Source organism: Bos indicus x Bos taurus, chromosome 11 (assembly GCF_003369695.1).
Source record: "Bos indicus x Bos taurus breed Angus x Brahman F1 hybrid chromosome 11, Bos_hybrid_MaternalHap_v2.0, whole genome shotgun sequence".
Taxonomy (NCBI): domain Eukaryota; kingdom Metazoa; phylum Chordata; class Mammalia; order Artiodactyla; family Bovidae; genus Bos; species Bos indicus x Bos taurus.
In genome coordinates, this window is record NC_040086.1 from 3750000 (window position 1) to 3767833 (window position 17834).

The 17834-nt window shown below is 40.8% G+C and overlaps 1 protein-coding gene across 1 annotated transcript in view; it reads right to left on the bottom strand.

Annotated features, from left to right (window-relative positions):
- Positions 1-1108: 1108 nt before the first annotated feature.
- LOC113900951 (cytochrome c oxidase assembly factor 5) overlaps positions 1109-17834 on the bottom strand; it is a 34489-nt gene continuing 17763 nt past the window's right edge. Inside the window, exons 2-3 of the mRNA XM_027554661.1 lie at positions 3733-3816; positions 1109-1640 (exon numbers count right to left, since the gene is read on the bottom strand). Coding sequence (XP_027410462.1) covers positions 1599-1640; positions 3733-3816 — 126 coding nt within the window. The 3' untranslated portion in view covers positions 1109-1598. The remainder of the gene's footprint in view (positions 1641-3732; positions 3817-17834) is intronic.

Below are 17834 nucleotides of genomic sequence, written 5' to 3' on the forward strand. Positions count from 1 at the left end.
GGGGTACCCAAGGAGAGAAGGGAATGCCCGCTAATGGAGACAGGGCTTCTCTCTGGAGCGGTGTAAATGCTCTGGAATTGGACAGTGGTGATGGGTTCATGACTCTGTGACTACTAAGAGAAAAAAAAGCTGAATCTTTACTTTAAGAGTGAATTTTAAGGTATTTGAATTTCTCCCAGTGAAGCTCTCAAAAAAGCTGTAGCTAAGAAAAGATAGGGCTCTATAACATAATTTGAGTTTCTTAACAAACTTAACCTTTAATAAAAGTTGTGGCACTTAAACAGATATATACAAAAATTTATTGAAAAAAATCTATCATTTTCTTTTTACCAATGAATAATATATAAAATAGACCTCAGTGATGTTCTGCAGCAAGGACCAGTGCTGATAACAGAATTTTCACTTTAGGTGAACTTTTAAGAAAGCAAAGAGCTATAAAATACCTTGATTGTTCTAACTCCAGTGAACTGCAGATCTATGAAGAAGCAACGGCTCTTCCATCATTCTTCAATCCTGAAAATAAAACTAGAAACTTGGATTCATATCTGGCTCTACTGTATTATGTGACTGGAATAAAATCACTGTGATTGTAAACTTTTTCAAGTATTTCATAATTTTCAGTCTTGCCTTCTAACGTCAACACCTGCTGTTTCAGTTTGCTCTGAATCCTTTCCTTTTAGGATAAAGGCCCACCACTCAACCAAGGTGATTCTGACATGAATTACCAAATACAGTGCCTAAGACCCAGCCCTGGCCAAGATCATGGGGTCCTGTCCCTTTTCCCACAGGGACTGGTCCAATTCAAAGGCAGTTGTTCCAGAGAAGACAACAGTTCTTTTGTGGAATCTGATTAGTGGACCCCAGAAAAGGAGGTTATCTTTCTTCTTTTGGGATCACAGACTTTAAGGATGTGTGCTTTGGGGGGACACTGGCCTCTTCCCCATTATGGAGAGAGGGCCAGCCTAAAAATGAGGTCAGGAAACAGAAAAACACTCAGGAGAGGAGGCCAGAAGGCCTGGCAGCATAGTCCCAGATTTGGATCCAGCTTTGCCTAATGAGTGGCATTAACGTTTTGAGGTTGTTACTGAATGAATCAGTGCAGGGGAAGCATTTCTTCACCAAGCAGTCAAACACAATTTATTTTAGAACTAAATAGTACAATCTGAATAAAAGAAAGTTTTACCCTAAACTTTCCAGACGGATTATCTTCTCATCAGGCTGCATGTTGATTTTCACAGTCCCATCCCTGGCCTCCACAGTACTGACAAAGGATGCACAAATTTGTGTCATCTAGTAGAGAAGTCAAGTTGGAAACTAACAATCTTTCCATTCCCTGTGCTTCAGAACAATTCTTAAAACACATCTATTATGTTCTCAGCTCATAACTATTCAATTGAATTTTTATTCTAAGAATAACTTAGAACAAGGGAATCATTTATACCTACTGAAAACCAGAACTCATCCATTTTCTTGTTTCATGGAGGAAAAAACTGGTCCACCTGAACAGATGTAACAAAAAGTATGTTTCTTATTTTGGCTTCTCTGGATTAATGACCAGAGTCCTTTCTTGTATCCATCTTGGTTTCAACATAGTAGTATCAATATCCTTTTCTTCCCCTGAATCTTGATCTGGCATCCAACTGAAAATAAATACACAAGTAAATCACATTTTGGACACCATAATCAAACACAGTTTTGGTAACAGGTGTCACTACATGAGAGGAGTAAACCAGCCTCCAGCATAATCAAAAAGGCGACTGTCCCAGCTCGGGGGAGGAAAAAATAACAAAGAGGGAAAGAAGGCGTTAGAAACAAGAGTTCCATTCACGGTCACAGTAAGAATTCTTAAGTCCAACTTACATTCATCTTTTTTTCTGGAGTACACTCAATATACATTATTCTTCTAACAAAGCTGACTTTCTGATTAAGCTTTATTTGGGTTAATATTCAAGTGTTTTTAGAATCTTTAAATAGTAACTGAGAAAAGAGCCTTGAAATATATGTAACACACAGCCATTTTGAGATTACAAACCCTTAAATTACTACTCATAGGTCAACTGCATATTCTTTCACTTAAGCCTCCCAGTAAGGCCACTTCTTAAGTGAGGCCACAGGATGGAGGGTCCTAGTCAGTACAGAAGGCAGAACTGCAGTCAATACCATTCCACAGAAATCCCAGAGGAATGAATTAGTTTAGAGCTAAACCCTGTTAATGAGGACAACACAGCCAGCGTGGGACAGACCACTATCTCTTCATCTGAGCATCAGATACAGTAGCTAAGAGCCACACTTTCAAAAACCAAGTAATCTTCAAACGAGAGTCATGATCAGGATGATGAGATGCTACTATTAGGAGGGCACAGCCGATTCAAACTGACCATTTTACCTTCACTCTGAGTTACATACCCATTGTTTGAAATAATAAGCAAAATTACCAGCACAATTTAAATCATTTTATTTCAGGTTTTGACCAACCGAAGTTGCAACAGTTATTCCTCACACTGGAGGACTACCAGTGCGTCCTAGTCTTGAAGAAAGGTTGCAAGGATCTCTTAAATCTGCTATAAGGTTCCTAATACTGCTCCTTCTAGAGTCAAAGTGTGAGTCAAGTTCTGCCTCGTACTGATATTTAGAAATGGTCAGAAGCATGTTAACTTTTTTTTACTCAAGATTATTACAAATGTCTGCAGAAGGCAGATAAAACTGTGGAAAAGCTTTATATGTTCTGATTTCTTAATGTTCTTTGGAGATCAAAGCCTGAGTTTCAGGATAGGAATTAACAGGGAGTTTATTACAAATCCAGTCATTGTGATTAATAAGGACACCTCATTGCCTCCTACACTAACTGTTCTTTATGACTTCTCAATTATATAAACATGATTTAACATTCTTTGAAAGGTCTAAAGGCTTGCATTTTACAAGGGTAACAAAACTGTGTGGGAGAAGGCAAGAAAATCCTCTTTTCCTACATTAAATGACAGGAAAATATGGCAAAGAACTGTGTCACTTGAGAAAGCATTGCCAATTTTAATCTCACTTTACACCTCCCTGGATCTGATTAGTTAGCAAAGTTTTTCTCTGGCCTCCCAGATCATAATATCCTATACGCTCTGCTTCTCCTATCAACAAAAGGAAAGGGATTTAAGTGCTGCTGACCAATCGAGAGCATGTTCAAGTTAAAGTTACTGCTGTTTTTAAAGGGATGTTCATTTTTGTGATTTCTTATTTTCTTTTCACAAACACAAGGCTCCTGGTTTCTATTCCAAAGACCTTTGTGAATCTTTGAATCAAAGATGAGATTTGTAATGTCCTTCAGGCTGTCTCTCCACAGTTCATCACTACAGATTCAAACACAGATGCCAACATTTTTTCCAATCACATCAACATGTAAGGAGCAGTACACACCCTTTAGATCCCGCATTATGGCTGTGCAATCGCCAAATGACCCAAATACAGTGACCAACATCAACTCTTTTCCATTTATACTTGCCAAGACCATGGTCTTAACTCGTTTTTAGAAATTCATGAAGTTCAGCTACTGTGGTTAGCATAATAGAACAATCAGCTGTGGGTTTCCATGAACCTCACATTAATTCACTGGGTGAGAAAAAAGTACATCTTTTTTCCCAAGTGACACCACTGCAACCTATTTATAATTACTAAGTCACTAACATATTTGACTCTACAGAGCTAATTTTGAGCATAAGCTTTTAAAAATCTTTAGCTACTTACCATTGATCTTTTACACTCAAAAAATGAGTATTTCAAAGCTTTGCAGTTTCCTTCCTTCAGACACTGCCGAGGGGATTTTCCTTCCTATGACACAAAAACAATATAAATAAAAGGGAAAATTTCTCACAAAGTACAAAGTAACTGTCCAGTGTTTTTTTTTTTTTTAAGCTAAGCAAAAGGAGAAAACAGTAATTTATATAATAAATAATTCATAAATCATTTTAACTGTTGGTACCTAAGGAGAAAAAGATAAAATAAGAAATGTGTAAAATAATTTGGGGGTACTTTAAGGATACCCTTGAATTCTTGAAAACACTGGTTTCCATGGGACACTTTTCTTTAAAATGTTTGTATAAAAATCTAGAAACTGACATCTCTAGCTCCTTCTGTGTAAGAAAGGAAGAGAGTGGAGGTGAAAGTAGTAATGGGGTTTCTTCAGTGTTTTCCGAACTTAGACCCTCAAGGAGCCCTGAAGACAGGGAGGACAGTGTGTGTGACACAGCGGCAGAGGCGGGAGAGCACGCAGGTGAGACTTCAGCCACACTGTGGGAGCAAAGGGGAGGCGTCTGTCCTGGAAGCCAGGATCAAGTCGCTTTAAAGTCTCCAATCACATTATCTTTTTATACAAGCAAGTCTACCTGGAACACACCTTTGCTTTTCCCACCCCTTACCTTCACAGTCAAGTTCTCTATTCTGAGAAGCTCACTAAGAATTGGAAAAGGAAAGTGAAATTTTAAACAAAATTATATACACTGGTGAGGGAAGATCTTCCTGGGCGCAATGTGTAATTAACTTGTCTTTAAGCAGTGAAAGCTCATAAGAGCTTAAGAAAATTAGATTGAACCATTCCCTTTCTGCCAACAAGACAGGATATTGTTGAAGTTCAGAAGCAGGTACTGCTATAAGATTAGTGCTATTTCTGATCTTAACAAAATAATAAGACTTTAAAAATCACACTTGATAAAGTAACTGTGAAAAGTAGTAAGAGCTAAAATTTAGCAGTATTTTAGCAGGTAAATCCCAGACAACCACCGGTTTTTCAGACACCTACTTGCAGCAAGTGGTGGCTGCGCGGCGCTGGCGTGGCCGAGAGGAGCTACCCCACGTCCAAGGTAAGAGAAACCCCAGTAAGACGGCAGACGCTGAGAGAGGGCATCAGAGGGCAGACAGACTGAAACCACAATCACAGACAACTAGCCAATCTGACCACATGGACCACAGTCTTGTCTAACTCAATGAAACTAAGCCCTGCCATGTAGCGCCACCCAAGACACAGCTGACAGTGGCTCAGATCATGAACTCCTTATTGCCAAATTCAGATTTAAACTGAAGAAAGGCAATGTCAAAGAACGCTCAAACTACCACACAATTGCACTTATTCTCACACGCTAGTAAAGTAATGCTCAAAATTCTCCAAGCCAGGTTTCAGCAGTATGTGAAGCGTGAAATTCCAGATGTTCCAGCTGGTTTTAGGAAAGGCAGAGGATCCAGAGATCAAATAGCCAATATCCGCTGGATCATCAAAAAAGCAAAAGTGTTCCAGAAAAACATCTATTTCTGCTTTATTGACTATGCCAAAGCCTTTGACTGTGTGGATCACAAGAAACTCTGGAAAATTCTGAAAGAGACGGGAATACCAGACCACCTGACCTGCCTCTTGAGAAATCTGTATGCAGGTCAGGAAGCAACAGTTTGAACTAGACATGGAACAGACTGGTTCCAAATCGGGAAAGGAATACGTCAAGGCTGTTTATTGTCACCCTGCTTATTTAACTTATATGCAGAGTACATCATGAGAAACGCTGGACTGGAAGAAGCAGAAGCTAGAATCAAGATTGCCAGGAGAAATATCAAAAACCTCAGATATGCAGATGACACCACCCTTATGGCAGAAAGTGAAGAAGAACTAAAGAGCCTCTTGATGAAAGTGAGAGGACAGTGAAAAAGTTGGCCATAGCTCAACATTCAGAAAACAAAGATCATGGCATCCAGTCCCATCACTTTATGGCAAATAGATGGGGAAATAGTGGCTGACTTTATTTTTTGGGGGTCCAAAATCACTGCAGATGGTGACTGCAGCCATGAAATTAAAAGACGCTTACTCCTTGGAAGAAAAGTTATGACCAACCTAGACAGCATATTAAAAAGCAGAGACATTACTTTGCCAACAAAGGTCCGTCTAGTCAAGCCTATGGCTTTTCCTGTGGTTATGTATGGATGTGAGAGTTGGACTATAAAGAAAGCTGAGCGCTAGAGAATTGATGCTTTTGAACTGTGGCGTTGGAGAAGACTCTTGAGAGTCCCTTGGACTGCAAGGAGATCCACCCAGTCCATCCTAAAGGAGATCAGTCCTGAGTGTTCATTGGAAGGACTGATGTTGAAGCTGAAACTCCAATACTTCAGCCATCTGGTGCAAAGAGCTGAAGCATTTGAAAAGACCCTGATGCTGGGAAAGACTGAAGGCAGTGGGAGAAGGGGACGACAGAGGATGAGATGGTTGGATGGCATCACCGACTCAATGGACATGAGTTTGGGTAAACTCTGGGAGTTGGTGATGGACAGGGAGACCTGGCATGCTGTGGTCCATGGGGTTGAAAGAGTCGGACACAACTGAGCAACTGAACTGAACTTTTCCTTTTCAGCATTATTTTTTCTTTTGGATAGTTTTGGTCACTGCCTCCTATAAAATGTTATAATAACAACTTAACAGAAGCAGAAGAGATTAAGAAAGGGTGGAAAGAACATGTGGAAGAACTATACAGAAAAGGTCTTTATGACCCAGATAACCACAGTGGTGTGGTCACTCACTCAGAGCCAGACATCTTGGAGTATCTTGGAGTCCAGTGGGTCTTAAGAAGCATTTCTATGAACAAAGTTAATGGAGATAACAGAATGTTTACCTACTGAAATAGTACTAAATTTTAGCCCTTACCTAGCTCACATCATAAGCTCCTTACTGGAAGATTCAGGCTTAAACTGAAGAAAGTAGGGAAAAACACTAGACCATTCAGGTATTACCTAAATCAAATCCCTTATGATTATACAGTGGAGGTGACAAATACTTCAGGGGATTAGATCTGCCTACTAGATTCTTAAATGAATGATGCAAAGAAAGAGAGGAAAATAACAGAATGGGAAAAACTAGGGATCTCATCAATAAAATTGGAGATATCAAGAGCACATTTCATGCAAGGATGGGCACAATAAAGGACAGAAATGCTAAAGACCTAACAGAAGCAGAAGAGATTAAGAGGAGGTAGCAAGAATACACAGCAGAACTGCACGCTAAAGACCTAACAGAAGCAGAAGAGATTAAGAGGAGGTAGCAAGAATACACAGCAGAACTGCACCAACAAGGTGTTAATGACCCAGAAAACCATGATGGTGTAGTCACTCACTTAAGAGCCAGATATCCTGGAGTGTGAAGTCAAGTCGGCCTACCAACAAAGCTAGAGGAGGGAAGCAGTTCCAAGATGGCAGAGGAAGAGGAGGGGGAGACCACTTTCTCCCCTACAAATACATCAAAATATCATCTGCGTGTGGAGCAACTTCCACTAAACAACTTCTGAGTGTTGGCAGAGGACCCCAGATACCAATTTCTCTAAAATTATGTAGCACAAAGGATAAAGACGAAAAGGGAGAGCAAGGATTTTCGGACGGAGACTCGTCCTGGGGAGGGAGTCGAGAAGTTTCCACACAACAGGAAACCCTCTCATAGGTGGGATCAGTGGGGAGCTTTGGAATCTCAGAGGCAGCATAAAAAATCACCACAGAAATCCTGCTGAAAGGCAATTACCAGCCAAGAAGCAGCTCCCAGGCTTGCAACTGCCCACAGTGAGTGGGGCTGGGTGCAGAGGTGCGTGCTGCAGTCGGTCCTTAGGGAAAAGGCCAGGGTTGAATGCCACGAGGACTCAATGAGGGGACCAATGTGACACAGCACAGACAAAATGGGGAAAACCCAAACCGTGGGAAGGCCAGAGAAACAAAGAAAAGCAAGGGACCTTTCCCTAGGGAAGGCTCTAATGCCGCACCATGACCCCTGGTGCACTCACAGAGCAAAGAGTCGCACCCCTGCAAATATCAAAGGGGAGCTGCTGTTTGTGGCTCTCCCTGGAGGCAGAGAGACAGGTGTAGGACAGCCAGAGGTGAAAGGCAAGGGACCACTGCAATCTCAGCCCCAGGGACCATGTTTCCCAGCAAGCACTGAGCAGGCTGCCAACCGCTAACCACGTCTTCCTGGGATCCTGGATGGTTCCCATCTGCCAGCAGTGTCACAGCCTGAGACCAGCTCCCCTGAGGAAATGCACAGCCCACTGGGACTGTGCCCTCACAGTGCACCCGGGAGCCTGAGCAGCTTGGACTTGGGAGGCACATGCTGCCTTGCGCTGTGGCAGCCCCCGTGTGGTCCATCCACTGCAAGTGCTCCCCACACATGCGTGTTTTGTTAGCAGTGCCCCTCCCCCTCCAAAGCACAGCTGAGCAAGTGCACCCAAATTAGTGGGCATTTTCACCCTCTCATGTCAGGGCAGAAATTAGACACTGAAGAGAGACCTGCAAACAGAGGAGGCCAACCTAAGCAATGAAAAGGAGGGGGGACCGCTCCAGAACCGGCAGGTGCAACAGATTAAAACCCTGCAGTTAAGCTGCGACGGTACATTTGAGGGGCAACCGCAGACTTTGAGAACAAGCACGAGCTGGAACAAGGGAAAATCTGACACTGAACTGACCCCACACTACCCACAACAGCTCCAGAGACATTTCTGATATGTTTTTCTTGTTATTATTTTTAAAGTTTTTGTTAGTTTTTAAATTCCTTTTAATTTGTTATTATTATTTTATCTTTTTTTCCCTCTTTTTTCCCCTTCCTTTGCTTTTTCCCCTCAAATTGTCCTAATATGCTTCTTTAGTACTCCTTTAACTTTTTAATAGCCTACTTATATCTTTCTTTAAAAAAACTTACTTTTTAAATAAATTCCACATTGTTTATTTTTATGTTTGACTCTGGCTTTTTGTATATTGTACTTTTGAGAGTCTAATTTTTACTTTAGTTTTTTAACTTTTGCTTTTTGGGCTCTTGTTATTAATTTTGTATCTTTAAGAGTCTGATTTTCAGTATCCATTTTCACTTAGGGATTTCATTACTGGCTTGATTGGTCCCTTCCCTTTTGACTCTCCCTTTTCTCCTGATCACCTCTATCTGCTTTCTCCCTCTTCTCTTTTCTGTATAACTCTGTGAATCTCTTTGTTTCCGGCTGTGGAGAGTTGTTTCACCATTAACCTAGTGGTTTTATCTTCTGTGCTGTGTGGTTGGAATCTTGATGCTACTGTAAAAGGTGGGGACCGAAACCCAGAGGCAGGAGGTTCAACTCCAGAACTTTGGACCATAACAAAACTCCTGACCCCGGGGAACATTAATAGATAAAGGCCTATCCCAAAACCTCCATACTACACTGAGATCAAGCTCCACCCAAGAGCCAGCAACCTCCAGTGCAAGACACCCCACACTAATCCTCCAGCAAAGCAGGAACACGACACTGAACATTAAAAAAATGAGAAGGCTGCCCAAAGGTATACCAAACCCATAAACTCACTACTGGACACTGTACTGCCCTCCAGAGAGACAACATCCAGCTCCATTCACCAGGAAACAGACACAAGTTCCCCAACCAGGAGACCTTCACAAGCCACTGGGCCAACCCAACCCACAGGCAGCAGACTCCACAATTGAGAGGAACTATGCCCCTCCAGCATGCAGAAAGCAGACCGTAAACACAGCACACTAAATAAAATGAAAAGGCAAAGAAATACCCAGCAGGTCAAAGAATATGAAAAAAACCACCAAACCAAACCAAAGATGAAGAAATAGGAAGTCTACCTGAAAAAGAATTCAGAATGATGATAGTAAAGATGATACAAAATCTTGAAAACAAAATGGAGATACAGATAAACAGACTAGAGACACAGATTGAGAAGACTAAGAAATGTTTAACAAGCACCTAGAAGGAATAAAGAACAGCCAATCAGTAATGAACAATGTAATAACTGAGATGAAAAATACTCTGGAGGGAACCAACAGTGAAGTAATTGAGGCAGAAGAAAGGATAAGTGAGCTGGCGGATAGAATGGTATAAATGAATGAAACAGCGCAAAAAAAGAACAAAGACTAGAAAGAAATGAGGACAGCCACAGAGACCTCTGGGACAATGTTAAGTGCCCCAACATTCAAATCATAGGCATTCCAGAAGACAATAAAAGGAAAGGATATGATAAAGTACTGGAGATAACAGTCGAAAACTTACCTAAAATGGGGAAGGAAATAGCCACCCAAGTCCAAGAACAGAGTCTCATACAGGATAAACCCAAGGAGAAACACACCAAGACACATAGTAATCAAACTAACAAAAATTAAACACAAATAATAAATGTTAAAAGCAGCAAGGGAAAAGCAACAAATAACACACAAGGGGATCCTCATAAGGATAGCAATCGATCTTTCAACAGGAACTCTGCAGGCCAGAAACAAATGGCAGGATATATTTAAGTGATGAAAGGAAAAAGCAACCAAGATTACTCGACCCAACAAAGATCTCAGTCAGATTTAAAGAAGAAATCAAAAGCTTTACAGACAAGCAAAAGCTAACAGAATTCAGCACCACCAAATCAGCACTTCAACAAATGCTAAAAGATTTTCTCTTGACAGGAAACATGGAAAAGGTTTATAAAACAATAAAGTAAATGGTAATGGGATCATGCTTATCAATAATTACCATAAACATACATAGGTTAAATGCTCCAACCAAAGACAAAGACTGGCCAAATGGATACAAAAACAAGACCCCTATATAATGCTGCCTACAAGAGACTCACCTCAAACCAAGGGACACATACAGACTGAAAGTGAGGGGATGGAAAAGATATCTCATGCAAATGGAGACCAAAAGAAAGCTGGAGTAGCAATTCTCATATCAGATAAAATACTTCAAAATAAAAACTGTTATAAGAGATGCGGGGAGCGAGCTCCGCCCATGGCAAAGGTCATGAGGAAGGAGGCTTGGCATACGCAAAGGCAGGATCAAGCCTCAGGAGTCTCCCTGGAAATTCTCGAGCATCTACCCCCAAAACCAGAGTCTGCCTACTTTCTGCTTTGTGCTCTCACCTACACCTCTGACTTTACGGGGGGCTATCCCCCCCTACCTCTCTCTGAAAAAAGAGTTAGCTTACAGCTCCAGTTAATAATTCCTGGGTGTGACAGTGTTTCAACCTACAAACTCCTTTGGAAATCCTCTAGCCTGCCAGAATAGGTTTTTCCGGCCACATGTGATTGTTCAGAGCCTCCCAACTGTGAGAGGCAGGAGATGTTCTAAACTGTCTAAACACAGATTCCTTTGAGTAGTTAAAAGATTGATTAGAAATTGTATTGGTGAAGGGTTTTTCACTTATTGGGCCAATGTTTGCTTCTAAGTCTCCATACTCCCTACCTACTGTGTCCTTGGCAGTGTATTGATTGATATAATGGGTGTATAGAAATGTAAGTAGTAGCCTCAATGTTTGTAACCTGGGACCCTTGAGTTAATTCTTTTCTTGATTGAGCCCACCTCACCTTTGCCCTATAGGAATGCAGCTTTGTCCAATGCTTATTTAGAGGCTGGTGCCTGACTTTGGAATAATCACCTTTAGAGAAAGATAAGTTTCTTAAAATGTTAACAGACCTCCTGGCCAGAAGATGATGTAATTCACCTGAACTTTTGCATATGATAAGTTTGAAAGCCTGGCTTCGATTAGGACCAGGAGCTGCTGTCCTTGCATGACTCCACCCCTTCCCCCATTATCCTCTATGCACAATTTAAGGCAATTATAAATATATATGCACCCAACATAGGAACATCTCAATACATAAGGCAAATTCTAACAACTATTAAAGGGGAAACTGACAGTAACACAAAAATATTGGGGGGCTTTAATATCCCACTCACACCAACGGACAGATCATCCAGACAGAAAACTAACAAGCTTAAATGATACATTGGACCACACAGACCTAATTGATCTGCAGGACATTTCACCCCAAAACAATGGATTCCACTTTTTTCTCAAATGTGCATGGAACATTCTCCAGGACAGATCACATCTTGGGCCACAAATCAAGCCTTGGTGAGTATTAAAAAACTGAAATCATTTCAAGAACTTTTTCTGATCATAATACTGTAAGATTAGATATCAACTACAGGAAAAAAAAAACTGTAAGAAAACACAAACATATGGAGGCTAAACAACACGCTTCTGAGTTACCAACAGATCACTGAAGAAATGAAAAAGGAAGTCAAAATATGCATAGGAACAAATGACAATGAAAACACAACAACCCAGGACTATGGACTCTACAGTAAAGCAGTGCTAAGAGGGAGGTTCACAGCAATACAAGCCTGCCTCAAGAAACAAGAGAAAATCAAACAAACCACCTAACCTTATACCTAAAGCAACTAGAAAAAGAACAATAAAAACCCAAAGTCAGCAGAAGGGAAGAAATCATAAAAATCAGCAGAAATAAATGAAAAAGATATTGAGAAGATAAACCAAACAGACAAACTGTTAGCCAAACACATCAAGATACAAAAGAGGGAGATGACTCAAACCAATAAAATTAGAAATGAAAATGGAGAAATTACAACAGACAACACACAGATACAAACAAACATAAACTACTATGAGCAACTGTATGCCAATAAAATGGACAACTTGGAAGAAATGAACAAATTCTTGGAAAAGTATAACCTTCCAAAACTCAACCAGGAAGAAACAGAAATTCACAAGCATGGAAAAAAGAACTATAATCAAAAATCTTCCAACAAACAAAAGCCCAGGACCAGATGGTTTCATGGGTGAATTCTGCCAAAAATTTCAAGAAGAGCTAATACCTATCCTACTCAAACTCTTCCAGAAAATTGCAGAGGAAGGAAAACTTCCAAACTCATCCTACAAGGGCACATGAATCACTCTGATAGCAGAATCAGATGAAGATGCCACATGCACAAAAAGTAAACTACAGGCCAATATCACTGATGAACACAGGTGCAAAAATCCTCAGCAGATTCTGGCAAACAGAATCCAATGACATATTAAAAAGATAATACATCATGATCAAGTGGGCTTTAGTCCAAGGATGTAAGAACTCTTCAATATTCACAAATCAATTGATGTGATACACCATATCAACAAATTGAAAGATAAAAACCATATGATTATTTCCCCAGATGCAGAGAAAGCCTTTTACAAAATTCAAAACTCATTTATGATAAAAAATTCTCCAGAAAGTAGGCATAGAAGGGACATACCTCAAGATAATAAAAGCCACATACAACAAACCCACAGCAAACATTATCTTCAATGGCTAAAACTTGAAAGCATTTCCTCGAAAATCAGGAACAAGACAAGGGTGCCCACTCTCACTACTGCTACTCAACATAGCTTTGGAAATCCTAGCCACAGCAATCAGAGAAGAAAAAGAAGTAAAAGGAATCCAGGATGGAAAAGTAGAAGTAAATGTCTCACACAGATGACGTGATTCTCTACACAGAAAACCCCAAAGATGCCAGCAGGAAATAACTAGAGCTAATCAATGAATGTAGTAAATTCAAAAGATATAAAATGAATACACAGAAATCCCTTGCATTCCTATATACCAACAATGAAAACAGAAAGAAAAATTAAGGAAACAATCCCATTCACCATTGCAATGAAAAGAATAAAATATTTAGACATACAGACACTGTAAAACACTGATGAAAAAAATCAAAGATAACACAAATAGACGGAGAAATACCACATTCTTGGATTGGAAGAATTGATATAGTGAAAATGAATATACTACCCAAAGCAATCTATAGAGTCAATGCAATCCTATCAAACTACCAATGGTATTTTCCACAAAATTAAAACCAATAATTTCACAATTTGTATGAGCTACAAAAGATCCAAAATAGCCAAAGCAATCTTGAGAAAGAAGAATGGAACCAGAATCAACTTTCCCAACTTCAGACTATACTACAAAGCTACAGTCATCAAGACAGTACTGGCACAAAGACAGAAATACAGATCAACGGAACAAAATAGAAAGTTCAGAGACATATCCATACCTATGGACACCCTATCTTTGACAAAGGAAGCAAAAATATACAATGGAGAAAAGACAGTCTCTTCAACCAGTGGTGCTGGGAAAACTGGTCAGCTGTGCTTAGAAGAATGACACTAGGACGGGTGCTACCACCACACACAAAAATAAACCCAAGATGGACTGAAGGTCTAGATGCAAGACCGGCAACTATACAACTCGCAGACAAAAACAGAACACTCTCTGACCCACCTCCCAGAGTAATGGAAATAAAAAAATGAACAAACAAATGGGACCTAATTAAACGTAAAACCTTTTGCACAATGAAGGAGACTATGAACAGGGTGAAAAGACAGCCCTCAGAATGGGAGAAAGCAACAGCAAATGAAACAACTGACACAGGACTAGTCTCCAAAATATATTTAGCAGCTCAATACGAGAAAAATGAACAACCCAATCAGAAAGTGGGCAGAAGACCTAAACAGACGTTTCTCCAAGAAGACATACAGATGGCTAGTAAACACATGAAAAGATGCTTGACATTTCTCATCATTAGAGAACTGCAAATCAAAAACACAATGAGGTATTATCTCACACTGGTCAGAATGGCTATCATCAAAAAGTCTACAAACAATAAATGCTGTAGAGGATATGGAGAAAAGGGAACCCTCTTACACTGTTGGTGGAGAACAGTGTGGAGATTCCTCAAAAGCCAAGAACAGAATTGCCATGCAACCCAGCAATCTCACTGCTGGGCATAAACCCCAAGGAAACCAGAACTGAAGGAGACACAAGTACCCCAGTGTTCACTGCAGCACTGTTTACAATAGCTAAGACATGGAAGCAACCTAGATGTCCATTGGCAGATGAATAGATAGGAAGTTGTAGTACATATACACAATGGAATATTACTCAGTTATAAAAACTAATGCATTTGAGTCAGTTCTAATGAGGTGGATGAAGCTGGAGTCGATCATACAGAGTGAAGTATATCAGAAAGAGACAAATACTGTATATTAACACATATATATGGCATTTAGAAAGATGGTACCAACAATCCTACCTGCAGGGCAACAAAGGAGAAAGATGTAAAGAACAGACTTTTGGACTCAGTGGGAGAAGGCGAGAATGGGATGACTTGAGAGAATAGCATTGAAACGTACATATCACCATATGTAAAACAGAGGACTAGTGCAAGTTTGATGCACGAAGCAGAGCACCCAAAGCTGGCGCTCTGGGACACCTAGAGGGACAGGGTGGGGAGGGAGGTGAGAAGGGGATTCAGGATGGGGTGGACATATGTATGTCTATGGCCAATTCATGTTGATGTATGGCAAAAACCATCACAATACTGTAATTATCCTCCAATTAAAATAAATTAATTTTTTAAAAATAAAAACATAAGCAAAGAACAAACAAACAAAAGCTAGAGGAGGTGATGGAATTCCAGCTGAGCTATTTAAAATCTTAAAAGATGATGCTATTAAAGTGCTGCACTCAATATGTCAGCAAACTTGGAAAACTCAGCAATGGGCAAAGGATGGGGAAAGATCAGTTTTCATTCCAATACCAAAGAAAGGCAATGACAAAAAATGTTCAAACTACCAAGCAACTGCACTCAATTCATTAGCTAGTAAGGCTATGCTCAAAATCCTTCAAGCTAGGCTTCAGCACTACATGAACCGAGAACTTCAAGATGTACAAGCTGGGTTTAGAAAAGGAACCAGAGATCAAACTGCCAACATTCATTGGATCATAAAGCAAGGGGATTCCAGAAAAACATCTACTTCTGCTTCATTGACTATGATAAACCTTTGACCGTGTGGATCACAACAAACTGTGGAAAATTATTAAAGCGATGGGAATACCAAATCCCCTTACCTGTCTTCTGCTGTCTCCTAAGAAACCTGTATGCAGGTCAGGAAGCAACAGCTAGAACCAGCCAAAGGGAGAAAAAGATGGCGGAGGCGGAGGTGGACGTGGAGTGCATCTCTCTCCATGGACACATCAGGAACGCACCTTCAGACACAGAAGCGTGTGCAGAGCACCAGCTGAGAGTGGGCAGGAGTGCCCGCCAGTGGGAAAGATACACAGAACCACGCAAAACTCGGCGGGACGAAGGAAGGAAGGGGAACAGGAGAGTTAGGAGAGTTAGCAGGACTGGACCTGCCCTCGGTGGGTGGGGGAACCGAAGCAAGGGTCTGATCCCCACACGGGACAACTCTTTGGGTCAGAGGAGAAAAATTTGATGCTGAGAGTGAAGCAGCTGATCTGTGACAGTCTAAATGGAATAAGAATCGCACAGACAATCCTTGCTGCAGCTATACACATCCCAGACAGGTCTCCTAGAAGGCTCAGTGGCTGGGAGCTGGAGCACAGGGATTGTAGAGCAATTCCAGGGAGAGGATTTCTGTTGACTGTGGGGAGACAGCCCGAGGGGAGGTGAGGAGATTGTGGTGGGAAAAGCCTGTGGAGGAAAACCAGACACTGAGGGAACGCAATAAGCTCAGTCATGTGTAGGGGATGGAGCCATCACCATAGCATCTCTCTCGCCACATGCCAACACCAGTAGCTGAACAAGAGAGACACTGGCCCTTCAAGCTCTTGAGTCAGGAAACAAGGGAGGGAAGTCCCTTTATGTGCCAGGGGAATCCCTTTATGTGCCTGACTTGAGGAGCTACAGAAAAGGACCCAAGCCAGGGAGCCCTCTAAGATGACCCACATGCAGAGGTGGAGATAAAACCCAACTGAAACCAGGGCACCATGGCTAAGGAAGAGGACCCAAAACCTTCCCACTAGCTGTACAAACTGTGGATTAAATCCATACAATCAACTACGCAGACTCTGTATCTATAGAATATATAAAAGGACTTTGAGAACTCTCACAAAAGAAAATGCATGTGCGTTCTGACAGCTGTGGCCATTAGAGGCAAGAACACACAGGAGTAGGACCAGATTAGAGTCTGAGCTGCCCCCACAGCAGACCCAGACACCAGCCCAGTGCTGGAGTGCATTCTAGGGAGGCAAGGAGGACTGTGACTCCCAACAAGGGAAAGGATGCTGACGGCAGAGACTCAAGAAAGACATTTATTATTCTTATATTTTGACTGTTCTGTGGTTACTTCTGGATTTTTTTTTCTTTTTCATCTGCTGTTGTATCTTTTGACTTTATTAGCACTATTAAATCTATTTAGCTTTATAAACTTTTTTAAATCACACTTTTTATTTCTGTTACATACTTCTGCCTCTACATTGGCCTTTCATGGTTCTGTGGGGTTTTCTTTTCTCTTCTTTTATTTCCTATCCTTTTCCTTTCTTTACTTTCAGCTTTTAAATTTTAAAATACTACTATTTTTTCCTACACGTATTCCTTTGTTTGCTTTTCCTACTGTTCTTTTCCCACTGCGGTTAATCTTTAATATGTCTTCTTCGTCTACCTCTATTTAACCCTGCATTTCTATTCTCTTTCTTTTTCTCACCGTATGTGTTTGTTTTGTTTTTGTTGCTTTATTCCCCAGTTGGCACCTTGCTTTAGTTTTGTTTTCCAGTTTGTGCTTTAGGTTAGTTTTGTTCTTAACTGATGGATATTATTTTTGGTTTTCTCTGTTCACGGGTCAATCCATTGTACTTTATTTTTTTTTGGACCGTTTGGCTTTGCTTATGGGTGTATATTTATGTACGTATATTCCATTATTTTAGTTATCAACTGCCTGATTATGTAACTGACATTTGTCTGTGGTGTGTCTTTTGTTTCTCGTTTTTGTGTTATTTGTTTTAATCTCATTTAATGTCATAACAAACTACCTGTGGAATCTCCATTCCCATCAAGTGATCAAGCCCTGAGCCTTTGGAGTGGGAGCGCTGACTCCAAGACCCTAGACTACCAGAGAACTTGTGACCCTAGGGAGTATCAAATAATGAACCTCCACAAAGCTACCACGTGTATACAAGACCCAGCATCACCCAACTGCCAACAGAACCCTGGGCAGGACAC